The sequence below is a fragment of the Leucoraja erinacea genome, chromosome 13 (assembly GCF_028641065.1).
Source record: "Leucoraja erinacea ecotype New England chromosome 13, Leri_hhj_1, whole genome shotgun sequence".
Lineage (NCBI taxonomy): Eukaryota > Metazoa > Chordata > Chondrichthyes > Rajiformes > Rajidae > Leucoraja > Leucoraja erinaceus.
In genome coordinates, this window is record NC_073389.1 from 36,577,095 (window position 1) to 36,594,119 (window position 17,025).

The following is a 17,025-nucleotide window of genomic DNA, read 5'->3' on the forward strand; positions in this document are numbered from 1 at the left end:
GTGATGCCTCCTTAAATTCCAGAATTTTCCTTGTGGGGGATGATTGCCTCCGGGGGGTGCCTGATTTGAGATGGAGGGGAGAGAGAAGGGAGGGGGGGAGAGGAGGGGGAGGGAGACTGGAGCAATCTGAACCCAATTTTCATTTTCCCACACAAGCGATAGGTGACTGGGCAATCTGAACCCAAGCACCGAGTTGAAAGCGGGCGAAGGTGCGCATCGCTCGGGACAGCTCCCACGGCCACCCTCCACAGGCTGCGGGTCGGGTGGAGCCGAGGTTTGGGACAATGTTCATGCCTTCACAGTGATGTGATGGATGCGGGGGTCTGGACCAATCGCTGACAAGTCCCGTTCCCCGGCAACGTCAAGTCCGTTTTTGGACTTTTCTGTTGAGCAGCAGTCGGTCCTTTGGCTTGTAGGTGACGCCGCCTTTCGGGTAGGTGGCGTTTCTACAGAGCGGCAATTCGGTAAGTTTGCTTTTAGGCGACGCAGCTTTTCGGTTCCTTGGGATTTAGGCGTCCCGCCCTATCGGTTAGTTTGCATTTAGGCGTCCCTTTCTTTTGGTTAGTAGGCGTTTCGTCTTCGGACTCTTTCGGTTTATTGGTGTTTCGGCTTCGTTTCCATTCCGTTCTTTGGCTTCGACTTCTTTGCTTCGGCTTCTTGTCTGTCAGCACCACGTCCGGGTACCATATTTTACAAGTTATTTCCATTTTTAAATTAAAAAAAAAATTTCCCTCTGCAGCTATGACTTCACAATGGGATAGTAACCCTACCAGCTCTGCTCTAAGATCTTTGGTCTGAAGAAGGGATTCGGCCCGAAACGTCACCTATTCCCTTCGCTCCATAGATGCTGCTGCACCCGCTGAGTTTCTCCAGCATTTTTGTGTACCTACCAGCTATGTTGTTGCATTCCCGGGACACTCAGTCTTGCAATGTTGCAATCCCTTTTTAATATTCCTGGCAGCATGGAGGGAGGGTGCATTTAAAAAAATATTTTAAAGACACTGTACACCGAATGTTTTTTAAAGTTTAAAATGAGGGAGGGTGAATAAGACGAAATGAGCAGCATCTGCGCAGTTGGGGGCTATGGGTGAGTTGTTGACTATTGCGTTGGGGAAGTGGGTGAGTGGTAGAACATTGCGTTGGGAAACGGGTTGCGTTGGGGGGCCAAGCCTCCCGTGGGGGCTATGGGCGAGTGGTGGAATATTGTGTTGCAGGAATGAGTTGCGATGGGATACCAGGCCTCCTGTGTGACAGGGACCCAACGAGTCCGACTTGGTCTAGTTTGTGGATTTACTCCTCCAGCCTTTGCCGTAACAGAGACATTTTTACATATTCCTGTAGTGTTTTTCCTCCTCCACATTTTGTTTTGAAAATTAGAAAATTTGGTTATTAATTTCCCCGCTTTTTTAGTAAAAAACATTAAAAAAAATTAAAATCAAGCTGCTGCATGAGTTACAGTGCCAAATCACAGATGTCCAATCACAATGGATTTTATTTACATATGACATGACATCACAATGTGGGAGATTGCAACCTTCTCATGATCTGGTGTGCACAATCAAATAAGATCAAATAGAGCAAGTTGTCCTACCCCCCCCCTCTCCCCTCTCCTCTCCACCCCCTCCCTCTCCAACCCCTCTCCTCCCCCTCCTATCCTCCCCCCCTCCACCCCCCTCCTCGTCTCTCCCCCCTCCCCCTTCTCTTCTCCCCATCCTCTTCTCTCCCCCTCCACCTCCCCTCTCTCTCCCCCCTCCAACCTACCCCTCTCTGTCCCTCCTCTCCTCCCCCACCTCCAACCTCCCCTCTCTGTCCCTCCCCCCTCCCTCCCTCCCTCTCCCTCTCCCCCTCCCTCTCTCCCCTCTCCCTCCCCTCTCTCCCTCCCCCTCTACTCTCCTCTCCCATCTCCCCTCCCCTCTACGCTCTCTCCCTCCCTCCTCCCTCTCTCTCCCCCTTCTCTCCCCCCTTCTCTCCCCCCTTCTCCCCCCCCTTCCCTCTCTCCCCTTCTCCCCCATCTTCTCTCCCCCCTTCATCTCTCCCCCCTTCTCTATCCCCCCTTTCTCTTCTTCCCCCCTTCTCTTCCCCCCCTTTCTCTCCCCCCTCCCCTCTCTCCCCTCCCCCCTTCTCTCGCCCCCTCCTCTCCCCCCCTTCTCTTCTCCCCCCTTCTCTTCCAACAACCCTTCTCTCCTCCCCCCCTCTTCTCCCCCACCCCTTTCTCCCCCCTTCTCTCCCCCCCTTCCCCCCCCCCCCTTCCCCCCTTCTCCCCCCCCCTTCTCTTCCCCCCTCTCTCCCCCCCCTCTCCCCCCCCTTCTCTCCCCCCTTCTCCCCCCCTTCCCCCCCCCCCTTCTCTCCCCCCTTCTTCTCCCCCCCTTCTCCCCCCCCCTTCTCCCCCCCCCCCCCCCCTTCCCTCTCCCCCCTTCTCCCCCCCCCTCCCCCCCCTCCCCCCCCCCTCCCCCCCCCCCCCTCCCCCCCCCCCTCCCCCCCCCCCCCCCCCCCCCCCCCCCCCCCCCCTCTCCCCCCCCCCTTCTTCTCCCCCCCCTCTCTCCCCCCCGCCCCCTTTCTCCCCCCCCCCCTCTTCTCCCTCCCCCGTCTTCCCCCCCTCTTCTCCCACCCTCCCCTTCTCTTCTTTCCCTTCCTCTCCCCCCCTTCTCCCCCCCCCTTCGCTCCCCCCCTTTCTCTCCTCCTCCTTCCCTTCACCCCTCTCTCCCCCCCCCTTCTCCTCCCCCCCTCTTCTCTTCCTTCCCCCCCCTCTCTCTCCCCCCCCCCCTCTCTCCCCCCCCCCCCTCCCCCTCTCCCTTTCCCTCTCTCTCTCCCTCCCCCCACCTCCCCCCCTCCCCCCCTCTCCCCCTCCCTCTCTCTCTCCCCCCCTCAATCCGCCCCCCCCCTCTCCTCCCCCCCCTTCTCTCCCCCCCCTCTCTCCCCCCCCTTCTCCCCCCCCCTTCTCTCCCCCCTTCCTCTCCCCCCCCTTCTTGCTCCCCCCCTTCCTCCCCCCGCTTCTCCTCCTCCCCCTCTTCTCCCCCCCCTTCCTCTCCCTCCCCCTCTCTCTCCCTCCTCCTCCCCTTCCCTCCCTCTCTCTATCTCCCTCTCTTTCTCTTTCCTCTCTCCCACTTCCCTCTCTCTCTCCATCTCACCATCCCCCCCCCTCTCTCCCCCCCCCCTTCTCTCCCCCCCCCCCCCTTCTCCCCCCCCCCTCCCTTCCCCCCCCTTCTCCCCCCCCCTCCCCCCCCTTCCCCCCCCCCCGTCTCTCCCCCCCCTCTCTCCCCTCCCCCCCCCCTCTCTCTCCCCCCCCTTCGTCTCCCTCCCCCCCCTCCCCCCCCTCTCTCCCCCCCCCCCCCTTCCCCCCCCTTCTCTCCCCCCGTCCCCCCCCCTTCTCTCCCCCCCCTGTCGCTCCCCCCCTTCTCTCCCCCCCCTTCCTTCCCTTTCCCCCCCCTTCCCCTCCTCCCCTCTCCCTTCCCCCCGCTCTCTCCCCCCCTTCTCCCTCCCCCCCTTCTCCTCCCCCCCCCCCCTCTCCCCCCCCCCCCCCCCATCCCCCTCCCCCCCCCCTCCCCCCCCTTCTCTCCCCCCCCTTCTCTCTCCCCCCCCCCCGCTCCCCCCCCCTTCTCTCACCCTCTCTCCCCCCCCTTCTCGCCCCCCCCTTCTCTCCCCCCCCCCTTCTCCCCCCCCCCCTTCTCTCCCCCCCCTCGCTCCCCCCCCCTTCTCTCCCCCCCCCCCCTCCCCCCCCTTCTCTCCCCCCCCCCCCTTCTCGTCCCCCCCTCCTCTCTCTCCCCCCCCCTTCTCTCCCCCCCCTTCTCCTTCTCCCCCTTCTCTCCCCTCTCCCCCCTCCTCTCTCCCCCCCCCCCCCCCCCTTCTCTCCCCCCCCATCTCTCTCCCCCCCCGCTTCTCTCCCCCCCCCTTCTCGCCCCCCCCTTCTCTCCCCCCCCCTTCTCTCCCCCCCCTCTCTCCCCCCCCCTTCTCCCCCCCCCTTCTCCTCCCCCCCCCTTCTCCCCCCCCCTTCTCTCCCCCCCCCTTCTCTTCCCTCCCCCCTCTCTCTCCCCCCCTTCCCTCCCCCCCCTTCTCTCCCCCCCCCTTCTCTCCCCCCCCTTCTCTCCCCCCCCCTTCTCTTCTCTCCCCCCTTCCTCCCCCCTTCTCCCCCCCCTTCTCCCCCCCCCTTCTCCCCCCCCCTTCTCTTCCCCCCCCCCTCTCTCTCCCCCCCCCTTCCCTCCCTTCTCTTCCCCCCCCCCTTCTCTCTCCCCCCCCTTTCTCTCCCCCCCCTTCTCTCCCCCCCCTCTTCTCTCCCCCCCCTTCTCTCCCCCCCCCTTCTCTCCCCCCCCTTCCTTCCCCTCCCCCCCCTTCTCTCCCCCCCCCTTCTCCCCCCCCCTTCCTCCCCCCCCTTCCTCTCCCCCCCCTTCTCCTTCCCCCCCCTTTCTCCCCCCCCCCTTCTCTCCCCCCCCTTCTCTCCCCCCCCTCTCTCTCCCCCCCTCCTCTCCCCCCCCCCCCCCCCTTCTCCCCCCCCCTTCTTCCCCCCCCCTTCCCCTCCCCCCTTCTCCCCCCCCCCCTTGCTCTCTCGCCCCCCCACTCTCTTCTCTCCCCCCCCTTCTCTCCCCCCCCCCCTTCTCTCCCCCCCCCCTTCTCTCTCCCCCCCCTTCTCTCCCCCCCCCCTTCTCTCCCCCCCCCTTCTCTCCCCCCCCCCCTTCCTCCCCCCCCTTCTCTCCCCCCCTCTCCCCCCCCCTTCTCTCCCCCCCTTCCTCTCTCCCCCCCCTCTCTCCCCCCCCGTCTCTCCCTCCCCCCTTCTCCCTCTCCCCCCCCTTCCTCTCCCCCCCCCCTTCTTTCTCCCCCCCCTTCTCTCCCCCCCTTCATCTCTCCTCCCCCCCTTCTCTCCCCCCCCTTCGCTCCGCCCCCCGTTCTCTCCTCCCCCCCCTCTTTCTCTCCCCCCCTCTCTCCCCCCTCCCTCTCTCCCCCCCCTTCCTCTCCCCCCCTCCCTCCTCTCCCCCCCCTTCTCTCCCCCCCCCCTCTCTCCTCCCCCTTCTCCCCCCCCCCCCCCCTTCTTCGCCTCTCTCCCCCTCCCTCCCCCCCCCTTCTCTCTCCCCCCTCCCCCACCCCTTCCGCTCTCCCCCCTTCTCTAGCTTATCCATGTAATTGTTTAAATGTTTCTTAAATGCTGCAATAGTACCTGGCTCACTTACCTCCTCCGGCCGCTTGTTCCATACACCCACCACCCTTTGTGTAAACAAAATCCCCTCCCCTCTGGTTCCCCTTAAATTTTTCCCCTCCCTCTCTTTAAAACCTCCCTTCTCTGCTTCTTGATTTTCTCCTACTTCTGGACGAAGTCGTTTACCCTTCTGTTCCCCTCATGATTTTGCTCTCCATCTACGATCTCCTCATCCTCTTTTGCCTTCACAAGGAATCAAGCCAAGCCTGCTCAATTCTCTCCCTGTAGCTCCCTCCTTCCTCGAGTCTTGGTATTATTTTTCCTATAATAAGGTGACGAAAACTGAACACAAGACTATAAACGTGGCCTCACCAACGTCTTGGATAACTAACATGACCTCTCAACGTTAATGCTCAATTCTCTGACTGATGAAGGCTAATGGGCCAAAAGCCTCCTTCACCATCCTATATACCTGTTACACCACTTTCAATGAACTATGCACCTGTACTCCTAGATCCCTCATCTCCACAACACTCCCCTACCATCCACTGTGTGGGCCCTACCCATGTTAGACTTCCCAAAGTGCATCACCTCACATTTCTTTATATTGAATTCCATTAACCATTCCTCTGCCCACCTGCCCTACTGATCAAGATCCTGCTGTAATCTTTGACAACCATCTTTACTATCTACATAACCAACCTCTTTAGTGTCATCTGCAAACTTGCTAATCATGACATGTACGTTCTCATCCAAGTCATTGATTTAGATGATAAACACCAATGGGCCCAGCATTGAAGGCACATCACTAATCACAGGCCTCCAGTCCTAAAAACATCCTTCCGCCATTACCCTCCTGAAGTACTTAGTTGATTTGATAGAAATATTTACGATATACTAGACCAAGCGGGACCCTTTGGGTTCCGTCCCCTTAGCGCACAGTTGCCGAGGGGGGCTGCGATGTCGCACACACTAACCACCCCCTACACGCACACTAACTACCCCTGCACGCACACACACTAACCACCCTCCTTGATATTATATTAATATTATTCATTTGCTCCTTTTACCCCATCCCTTCCCTATCCATTGACGCATAGCACCCAACTCGCAGGCGCGTCTAGAGAGGGAGGGGGGGTTAGAGAGAGAGGGCAGAGACCGAGAGAGAGGGCAGAGACCGAGAGAGAGAGAGAGAGAGAGAGAGAGAGAGGGAAGGGGTGGAAGGGAGGGGGAGAGAGAAGGAGGGAGTGGGGAAAGGCACGGGGTGGAAGGGAGGGAGGGGGAGAGATCTCCCACCCCTGTCCCATTGTGATTGCACATCTGTGAGATGGCTCTGACATGCAGCAGTTTGGTTTTAGTGAACCACGTGAAGGTTCCAATCTCCCACACCTGTCCATTGTGATGTCGTATATGTAAATGAGATCCATTGTGATTGGACATCTGTGAGGTGGCACTGACTCATGCAGCAGTTTGATTTAAATTTGTTTTTGATGTTTTGTGAACAATTTTATTTAAAATCTGGGGAAATAATTGACCAAATCAAGAGAGGAGTGCATTTATGAAATCATAAGTTAAATCCCTACCGAAATCTCCGCGTTTTTGCGTCTGGTTTTCGTGAAAATACCTTTCACGTGCAAAATGACACACATGCGCACACACGCACACACACACACACACACACAGAGACAAACACACACACCCACACACACACACACACACACACACACACACACACACACACACACACACACACACACACACACACACACACACACACACACACAGTTTTAATAGACACTGGACCAAGTGCAGACCCGTGGGGTCTATTCCCCCAACGTGTGGTTGCGGGGGAAGGGGGGGGGTGGGGCTGCGACTGCCCCTCGCACACGCACTAACTACCCCCCGCACACACACTAACTATCCCCCTTAATATTATATTAACATTATTAATTTGCTCCTTTTACCCCATAACTGCCCTATCCACTGACGCATAGCCCCCAACTCGCAGGCGCAGAGAAAATGGGGATAGACAAAGAGAAAGGGGCAGAGACTAGGGGAAGAGACAGAGGAGGAGGAGGAGAGGGAGGGTGGGTGAGGGGGGGGAGGAGGGGTGAGAGAGGGGAGGAGAGAGGGTGAGAGAGAAGGTGAGGGGGGAGGAAGGGAAGGGGGGAGAGGGGTGGGGTGAAGGGTTAGGGGAGGAGAGGAGGAGGAGATGGGGTAGGGGAAGAGGGGAAGAGTGTGTGGAGGGGAGGGGGAGGTACGGGGGGAGAGAGGGGTGGGGGCAGTCCCATCTCTATTCCCCACTCCTCTCTATTCCCACACTCTCCCTCCTCCCTTCCCCCCTCTCCCTCAATCCCCTCACTCCCCCTCTTCACCTCCCCAGGATCTCGCCTATCCTCCGGATCTGCAGAACTTGCGCGTTCACAGAGAGGAACACAGAACAGGGAGGAGTCAGAGAGCCAAATGCCAGCGCATGTCGGTTGGGGGGGGGGGGCTGTTGACGTAACTTGGCCTCGCAACGCCCGCAGCCGTTGATAAGTGCCCTTTAAAGCCGCTAAGGCAAGACGCCCAGGAGCGAGCATTCACAGCAAAGAAGCACCAGCTTCTGACTCTCTGGAAACCCACAGCTGGAATTAGCGCGCACGGGATGGGATGGGATGGGGACGCGCAGGCGGGCGGGGCTTCGCGAGCTGCGACGGCTGTGAGGAAAAAGTTCAGCGGAACTTATGAGGAGAAATTCAGCGCGTGAGAGTCGCTGCCCCGAGATCTGTAGAGCAAAGAAGCTATAGCGGAACGCAGCTGTAGAATCTTTGTTCTGCAGAACTTTCTCGATATTTCTGCGCCTTTAATCCACAGCGGCGGGGGACGATGGCCTGGAGGCAGGTGGGCCTGGATTGGTCAGCATGTAGGCATTGTGACGTCAGCAGCTGGTGAGCGCCGTTTTTATTTTTAAAATTTAGTTTTGTGATCAATTTTATTCAAAATCTGGGTAAATAATTGACCAAGGAGTGGATTTCTGAACTCATGTTAAATCCCTACCGAAATTGCAAAAATCTCTGCGTTTGTGTTGTGCGTCTGGTTTTCAAGGAGATACGTTTCACATGCACAATAACACACACACACACACACACACACACACACACACACACACACACACACACACACACACACACACACACACATCCACGCCAACATACACACACACACACGCGCGCACGCGCACACACACACACACACACACACACACACACAGTTTTAATAGATACTAGACCAAGTGCAGACCCGTAGGGTCTGTTTCCGCAACGCGCGGTTACAAGGGGGGGCGGCCTGACGTCATCGCGCAACGCCACATGCTAGGCATACACCGTCGAGACGCTGCGTACGACTCGAGACGCTGCGTGCGCCCTCAATGCGCCTGCGGGCTGACAGGCCGTTGATGCGCGGGATTTTCAGACAGTGTAAGCCCGTGGGGACGGCGAAAAGCAGCGGGGGATCTGCCGATCTGTGCCTTCCGCCAGCGTGACAGAGCCGGGCCGGGGGGGGGGGAGGGGGGGAGTGGAGGAGAGCCAGGCGGCAGCAGCAAAAATCGCTAGCGAAATGTGAAAAATGTCGGTGTTCTTGGAGGAGAGCCGGGCGGCAGCAGCGGTATCACACACACACACACGCACACACAGAGTTTTAAAAGTATATTGAAGATATGATATGATAGTACTTAGTTGATTTGATCTTTTTATGAAAATATGGACAATGATTTTCACTCAAGACTTGTATTTATATTGTACCTTCACTTCAGCCGAGAATTCCACCCAGCAATGAGTTCAAAATCAATATGAAGCTTGAGGCTCAGGATCCAAGAAATGTTACCTCCATTTGTATCGCTACAGTGGTTGGAATAACAGGAGCAAGACTGCGATTACGGCTTGATGGGAGTGACAACAAAAATGACTTTTGGAGATTGGTTGACTCATCTGATATACAACCTATTGGGACTTGTGAGAAGAACAGTGGAATGCTGCAGCCTCCACTTGGTAGGAAACCTTTTTGCAATATTGAATTCTTTACATCTAATTGAATTAATGGTGTATAATATCAACGCAATATAAATTTAAATAACTGACTTCCTACATATCGGATTGGTTACTTAAACAACAATTATTAATTAATTATGTTGTACAAATGTAGAGAAAATCAAATGTAAGATTGATAATTATGGTTGTGGGATTTTAAAAGTTGTGTGTATCATTTGCCCAAAAAATCTTGATGTACTTTTTTAAATAAATCCTGTCTTGTTTCAGTGGGGCACCTCCCCAAGGAATGTTGTCCAAATATGTATGAAGTGCGTAATTCTGATGACAAGTAATCGAATCCTACTTTGATTTCCAAACTTTGTGCTTATTTTTTTAATTATTCAAAATAAGTTGAATATGTACATTTTTTTCTCAACTCAAAGTTAGACAATGGACAATGCAGTGAGATTTGGTACGGTTGATGAGAGGCTGTTTATTATTTTATGTGTTTATATTTATATGTGTGTGTGTAATATCAACACAATATAAATGAAATCTGGGGAAATAATTGACCAAGGAGTGGATTTCTGAACTCGCAAGTTAAATCCCTACCGAAATTGCAAAAATCTCTGCGTTTGTGTTGTGCGTCTGGATGCGTGTGTGTATATACACACGTATGTGTGTATATACACATATACACGTGTGTGTGTGTGTGTACATATATACACGTGTGTGTGCGTACACATATACTTGTGTGACTTCAGGAGGCACAGCACCGACTTAGTCCCCCTACATATCAACGGCGAGTGTGTGGAGAGGGTCAACACCTTCTGGTTTCTCGGCGTCCTTATCTCTGCTGATATCTCCTGGACAGACAACACGACAGCGGTCATCAAGAAGGCTCAGCAGTGGCTGCACTTCCTGAGGGTTCTCAGGAAGCACAGCCTGGACTCTAACCTGCTGCTGACCTTCTACCGCTCGTCCATCGAGAGCCTGCTGACATACTGCATTACAGCATGTTACGGCAGCTGCACCACGGCAGACAGGGAGAGGCTTCAGAGGGTAACTAGGACAGCACAGAAGATCATTGGTTGCCCTCTCCCCTCCCTGATGGATATTTATACCTCCCGCTGCCTTAGCAGGGCAAAGAATATCATCAAGGACAGCTCCCATCCTGCGTTTGGACTGTTCGACCTGCTGCTCTCTGGAAGGCGTTATAGGTGCATCAAATCTAGGACAAATAGACTCAGGAATAGTTGTTTACCGAAAGTCATAACTACTCTTAATTCACACATGCACTGACTTCACAGCCCAACACCCGGACTTCCATCTATTCTATCCACGTACTGAAATTTGGAACTGTAATGTGTATTGTAACTGTAATTTTTAATATTTTTAAAAATTGTTTTAAATATTTAATATAATTTTTAAACATCTGCCTAAGAATACTACCTATTCATCCTTCACCATTTTGCCTTTTATAGATATGTATATAGCGCCGCAGAATTGTGCACCTATTTCCCCCCCTCCACCTTTTGTTTTGTTTTCTGTTTCTTGTTTTTTGTACTAAATTATATGTATGCACTGAGTACGAGCTGCTTTTAATCTCATTGTACATGTATAGTGACAATAAATGGCATATCTATCTATATCTAATATGCACACGTGTGTGTGTGTATACATATATGCACACGTGTGTGTGTGTGTTTGTGTATACATATATTCAATAACAGTGACATTTTTACATCTTCTGGGAGAAAATTTCCTTATGATTTCAAAAATCCAATCCTCTATAAATTTGGTTGATTATTTCCCGAGATATTCACCAAACTGACATTTTAAAAAATATATTACGGTTGCCCAGCTGCTGGCCTCACAATGCCTTTGCACCTGGCCCAACTGCCTCCTGGCCCCGCCTGGCCCCACTCCCCCCAGGTTGGCTGTTGGCCCCGCCCGGCACCACACTGCAATGCCTTTGCACCTGGCCCAACTGCTTCCTGGCCCCGCCCCCCCCAGCCTGCCTCCTGGCCCCGCCCCCCCCCTAGCTGCCTCCTGGCCCTGCCCCCCCAGCCTGCCAGTTTGTTGATTCCATTGTTTTTCATTGAATTATTTCTCACTTAACATCACTAATTCTTAGCATTAACTTTTAATTTCAAAGACAGTTTAAAAAAAATAAATTTGTTGGCTTCATTGACAGCTTACATCGGACGCACTGTGTGTGTGTGTGTGTGTCTGATGAAGACAGACCATCTGGAGCCATTGTAACGGCATGCAGCTCTTTTTTTGAAAAGATCTCAGATTGTAAAGTCGGGGGAGGGGGTGGCTGGGCCACAGAGTTTTAATAGTTACATGTTTATGATACCTAGGTGCGGGGGGGGCGGAGTGGGGCGTAACGTCCGCCATGTTGATCACGTGATCACATGATGCAACACAGGCGGGGGGAGGAGGTTGGGGCTCGAGCAAAGGCATTGTGACATCAGCAGCAGTATGATTTGCGGGGCTGGGGCTCGAGCAAAGGCATTGTACGTCATGTAGTAGTATGATTTTTAAAAATTGTGATGTTTTTTACTAAAAAAGTGGGGAAATTAACCAAATTTTCAAATGACTGGATTCACGAGGAATAATTCTACCGGAATATGCAAACATTTCTCCATTACCGCGTCAGGTTTAGGAGGAGATACAAAAACGGCTAAAAGCAATATTCACGAAATAGAATGTGAACGAACGTCCGAACGACGAGAGTTTTAATAGTTACTATACTAAGTGCAGACCCGTTGGGTCTGTTCCCCCAACGTGTGTTTGCGGGGGAGGGGGGGGCTGCTGGGGGGGGGGCGGCATGTGGTGTCACACACACTAGTTACCCCCCCCCCCCGCACACATGCTAACTACCCCCTTGATATTATATTATTAATTTGTTCCTTTTAACCCCATACCCGCCCTATCCACTGACGCATAGCCCCCAACCCCGCGGGTCTAGAGAGGGAGGGGGTAAGGGGGGGGGGGGGGGGAAGGGAGGGGTGGGGAGGGGGATGGGTGGAGGAAAAGGGTTTAGGGGAGGGAGGGTGGGGGAGAGGAAGGGGGGGGAGAGAGGGAGGGAGAGGAAGAAAGAGAGGGGGGTGTGAGAGAGAGGGGAGGGGGGGAAGAGGGAGAGAGATGGGGGAGAGAGGGGGGGAGAGACAGAGAGAACAAACTAAATGCAACGGTGCGTCTCGTGTTCAGAATGTTCTGGAAATGAAGCGTGCGTGTCATGCACGAAAGCTGGTGGCAGCTCTGTGGAATTCATGGGAGATGCCTGCCACGTCACACACACACATTAATCCCCCCCACCCCTAAACACACACACACACACACAACACACAACACACACACACACACACACACACACACACACCACACACACACACACACACACACACACACACACACACACACACACAGCGGGTCCAATCTAAGCTGTCAATGAAGACAGCAATTTTTTTTTTTTTAAGCTGTCTTTGAAATTAAAAGTTAATGTTAAGAATTAGTGATGTTAAGTGAGAAATAATTGAATTGAATGAAAAACAATGGAATCAACAACCTGGCAGTCTGGGGGGTGGGGGCGGGGCCAACATGCAGGCTGGGGGGGCAGGGCCGGGCAGGGCCAGGAGGTAGAGGGCCAGGTGCAAAGACATTGTGAGGCAGCGGGGCGGGGCCAGACGGGGCCAGCAGGCAGGCAGGCTGGGAGGGGGGGGGCAGCAGGCAGGCTGGGCCAGGTGCAAAGGCATTGCAAGGTCAGCAGCTGGGCAACCTTAATATTTTTTTTTAAATGCCGGTTTGGTTATAAATGTTAGTAAATATTGCAGCAGCTGGGCAGCGGTGGCGTGAGATGGCACTGTGACTCATGCAGCAGATTAATTTTAGTGGGACCACGTGAAGGTTCCAATCTCCCCCCCCCCCCCCCCCCCCCCCGTCCCATTGTGATGTCATATCATATGTAAATGAGATCCATTGTGATTGGACATCTGTGAAGTGGCACTGTGACTCATGCAGCATTGATTTTAATTTTTTTTGATGTTTTATGAACAATGTTATTCAAAATCTGGGGAAAAAATTGATCTTTCCAAATCTAGAGAGGCTTTCTGAAATCATGTTAAATTTCTACCGAAACATGCAAAATTCTTTGCGTTTTTGCGTCTGGTTTTCGAGGAAATACTTTTCAAAGGCAAAATGAAACCTCTTTCTCCAATCCCACACACCTCCGTCCATCCCGCAAAGTATCCCCCCCCCCCCCCCCCCCCCCCCCCCCACTGCCCCGAGTCTTTTTGCCCGGCTTGGCACTCCAGATACTGATTTATACTGAAGATAGATACAAAAAACGGGTCACTCAGCGGGTCAGGCAGCATCTCTGGAGAAAAGGAAGTGACGTTGCGTGTCGGCGGGATCCCTCCTCTCCATCCCGCACTGATCCCCATTCCTGGCTCTATTCAGTCCTCAATGCCATCCCCTGTGCTCCCCCTCCCATCTATTTATCCTGCAATGTTCACCCTATCCACCTCGCATTGATTCTTATGCCACCCCTCATCCATCCTACACTGGTCCCCCCAATTCAGTACCCCGCCCACAACCCAGAACCCCTCCGTGCTATCCCTTCTCCTCCCCCCATACCCCTTTCCCCTACCCCTTCCCCCCTACCCCTTCCCCCCTACCCCCCCTCCCCCCCCTTTCCCCCCCTACCCCTTTCCCCTCCTACCCCTTCTCCCCGCTCTCCCCTTTCCCCCCCTAGCCCTTTCCCCCCTTCCCCCCCATCTCCTCTTCCCCTCCCCACTCTCTCCCCATCTCCCCTCTCTCCCCCTTTCCCCCATCCCCCCCTCCTCCCCCTCCCTCCCCCCCCCTCTCCTCCCCCATCTCCCCCTCCTCTCTCCCTCATCCCCATCCCCCCTCCCCTCCCCCTCCCCCCTCCCTCCTCTCGCTCCCCCCCCCCCCCCTCTCGCCCCCCCCTCCTCTCGCCCCCTTCCTCTCGACCCCCTCCTCCTCTCCCCTCCACCCCCACTTCCCCTCCTCTCCCCCCTTCCTCCCGCCTTCCCCTTCCCCTATCCCCCACTACCCCCCCCCCTCTCCTCTCCCCCCTTCCCCCCCTCTCTCCACCCACTCCCCCCGTCTCTCCACCCACCCCCGTCTCTCCACCCCACTGCCCCCCTCTCTCACCCACTCCCCCCTCTCTCCACCCCCCCCCCCCTCCACCCACTCCCCCCCCTCTCTCCACCCCCCCTCCCTCCACCCTCCACTCCCCCCCTCTCTCCCCTCCCCCTCCCTCCCCATATCCCTCTCCCCCATACCCCTCTTCCCCTACCTTCCTACCATTCTCCCCCTCCCTCTCCCCCTCTCTCTCGCCCCTCCCCCTGCCCTCATCAACTTTTTTGGTCGCATGTTCAAAAAACTCAATCAAATTTGTGAGACACGACCTCCTGCGTATAAAACCATGCTGACTATTCGGAATTATCCCTTGTCCATCTAAATGCATGTATATCTTATCCCTCAGAATACTCCAGTAACTTTCCAACCACAAATGTTGGGCTAATTGGCCTGTAGTTCCCTGGCTTTTGCCTGCAACCCTTCTTGAATAGAAACACAACATTTGCCACCCTCCAGTCTACCGACATCTTACCCATATATAATGACAACTCGTAAATCTCAGCCAATGCAACTGCAATTGCCCCTCTAGCTTCCCACAGTGTCCTTGGATATATCTGATCAGGCCAGGGAGATTTGTCTACCTTCATACACATCAGGGACTGCAGCACCTCGCATCCATATTACTGACTGCTCACAAGACACTTCCATTGACTGCCCCAAGTTCCCCAAGATGTGGCTAAGCATTTCACTGTGAGGCTACTTAAGGACAATCTATCAAGTTTTAAGTATTGTGAAAGGGCGTGTTACATCAGCGCTATAGTTATTTTCAATACTCTCACACGGTTATTGTACAATGATGATATGTTTCTGTATAACATGCAAAGTAAAGAATCTGGTATTGCGATTAAACCATCATATCATATCTATCTATATATTAAAACTCTGCGTGTGTGTGTGTGTGGGTGTATGTCAGATTCCATTTTCAGATATTTTTTTTGCCCTTTGATTCTTTGGACCGCCAACACCACATGCTTAAACCGTAATTTTTTCCATTTCGCTAGCGATTTCACTTTTACATTCGCTAATCAACTCCTCATTAAATTTAGACATTTTTATGTGCACATTTTAAAATAAAATCCTCCCTCGTTTTAAAATCTCACTAATTTTAAAATCTAAACCGGACTCATGAGCTGCTTGACGTCACAATGCCACATGCTGACCAATCGAGGCCCACCTGCCTCCAGGCCCCCCCCCCCCGGCCGCTGTGGATTAAAGGCACAGAGAGATCGAACTTCTAGATTTTTAGGTTGCCAAATGACAGTTTAGGTGGTCATTTAAGATGGCTTCACACGATATATTATTTCTGTTTCTCATATTCAATCTAATCTGGAGTAGCTGTGAATAAAACCTAACTGTTATTCTATGAGAATATTGCTTGGAAAAAATTAAAGGAGAAGGCCAAAAGACCAGTTTTGTAAATTTTTGCAGAGAACAGGGATCCATTTGTTTCAGGTTAGAAAGTTTCAAATTTTCTGTTTCATATAAATTGTAACAGGAACCTGGAATTTTTACCGTGAAAGCTATTTTTTTCGTGCGGCTTTATTTGTTTGTCAATTTAGCTTGAGAGCCTGTTATTTACAGAGCTTTTAAGATGCAGGAAAATGTTGGGAATCCACATTTTCGGTAGGAATACATACAGAGTCAAATGAGATTTATATTTTAAACAGTGTTAGACGAGGTTGTCAAAAAACATAACTGCTTTTTTATTCTCTCTATCCTAAATCATAAGAACATGAGCTATTAAGGCAGGAATAGGCTGTTCTGCCCCTTGCGAACAAACTGGCAGGAGTTTTTACGGACATTTTCATCCTCTCACTTTTGAGATCTGTGGTTCCCACCTGCTTTAAAAGGGCATCAATAATACCAGTGCCCAAGAGAGCAAGGTGATGTGCCTCAATGACTATTGACCAGTGGCACTAATGTCTGTGGTGATGAAGTGCTTTGACAGGTTGATTATGGCGCAAATCAACTCCTACCTCGACAAGAACCTCGACCCACTGCAGTTCGCTTACCGCCACAACAGATCAACGGTGGATGTGATCTCGCTGGCTCTCCACTCTGCTCTGGACCACTTGGACAACAGAAACTCATATGTCAGGCTGTTATTCATTGACTACAGCTCGGCATTTAACACCATCATCCCCTCCAAGCTGGTTACCAAGCTCTCAGATCTGGGTCTCTGCGCATCCCTCTGCAATTGGATCCTCAACTTCCTCATCCACAGACCACAGTCTGTCTGTATTGGTGGAAATGTGTCATCCTCGATAACAATCAGCACGGGAGCACCTCAATGCTGCGTGCTCAGCCTCATGCCGTACTCACTCTATATTCATGACTGTGTAGCTAGACATAGTGCGAACTGCACCCTCAAGTTCGCCGACGACACCACTGTTGTGGGACGTATCACTGATGGTGACGAGTTAGAGTATAGAAGTGAGATCGACTGATTGACCAAATGGTGCCAGCACAATAACCTGGCTCCCAGCACCAGCAAAACCAAAGAATTGATTGTGGACTTTGGAAGGGGTAGGATAGGGACCCACAATCCTGTTTATATCAACGGGATATTGGTGGAAAGGGTCAAGAACTTCAAATTCCTGGGTGTGCATATTTCTGAAGATCTTTCCTGGTCCCAGCACACTGATACAATTATAAAGAAAGCACATCAGCGCCTCTACTTCCTGAGAAGATGCCGGAGAGTCGGTATGTCAAAGAGGACTT

The 17,025-nt window shown here is 53.3% G+C and overlaps 1 protein-coding gene across 1 annotated transcript in view; it reads left to right on the plus strand.

Moving 5' to 3' along the window:
• The window catches only part of scml2 (Scm polycomb group protein like 2), a 119,550-nt gene that overhangs the window by 32,873 nt on the left and 69,652 nt on the right, over positions 1-17,025 (plus strand). The window contains exon 6 of the mRNA XM_055644921.1: positions 8,919-9,153. Within this exon, the coding sequence (XP_055500896.1) occupies positions 8,919-9,153 (235 nt within the window). The remainder of the gene's footprint in view (positions 1-8,918; positions 9,154-17,025) is intronic.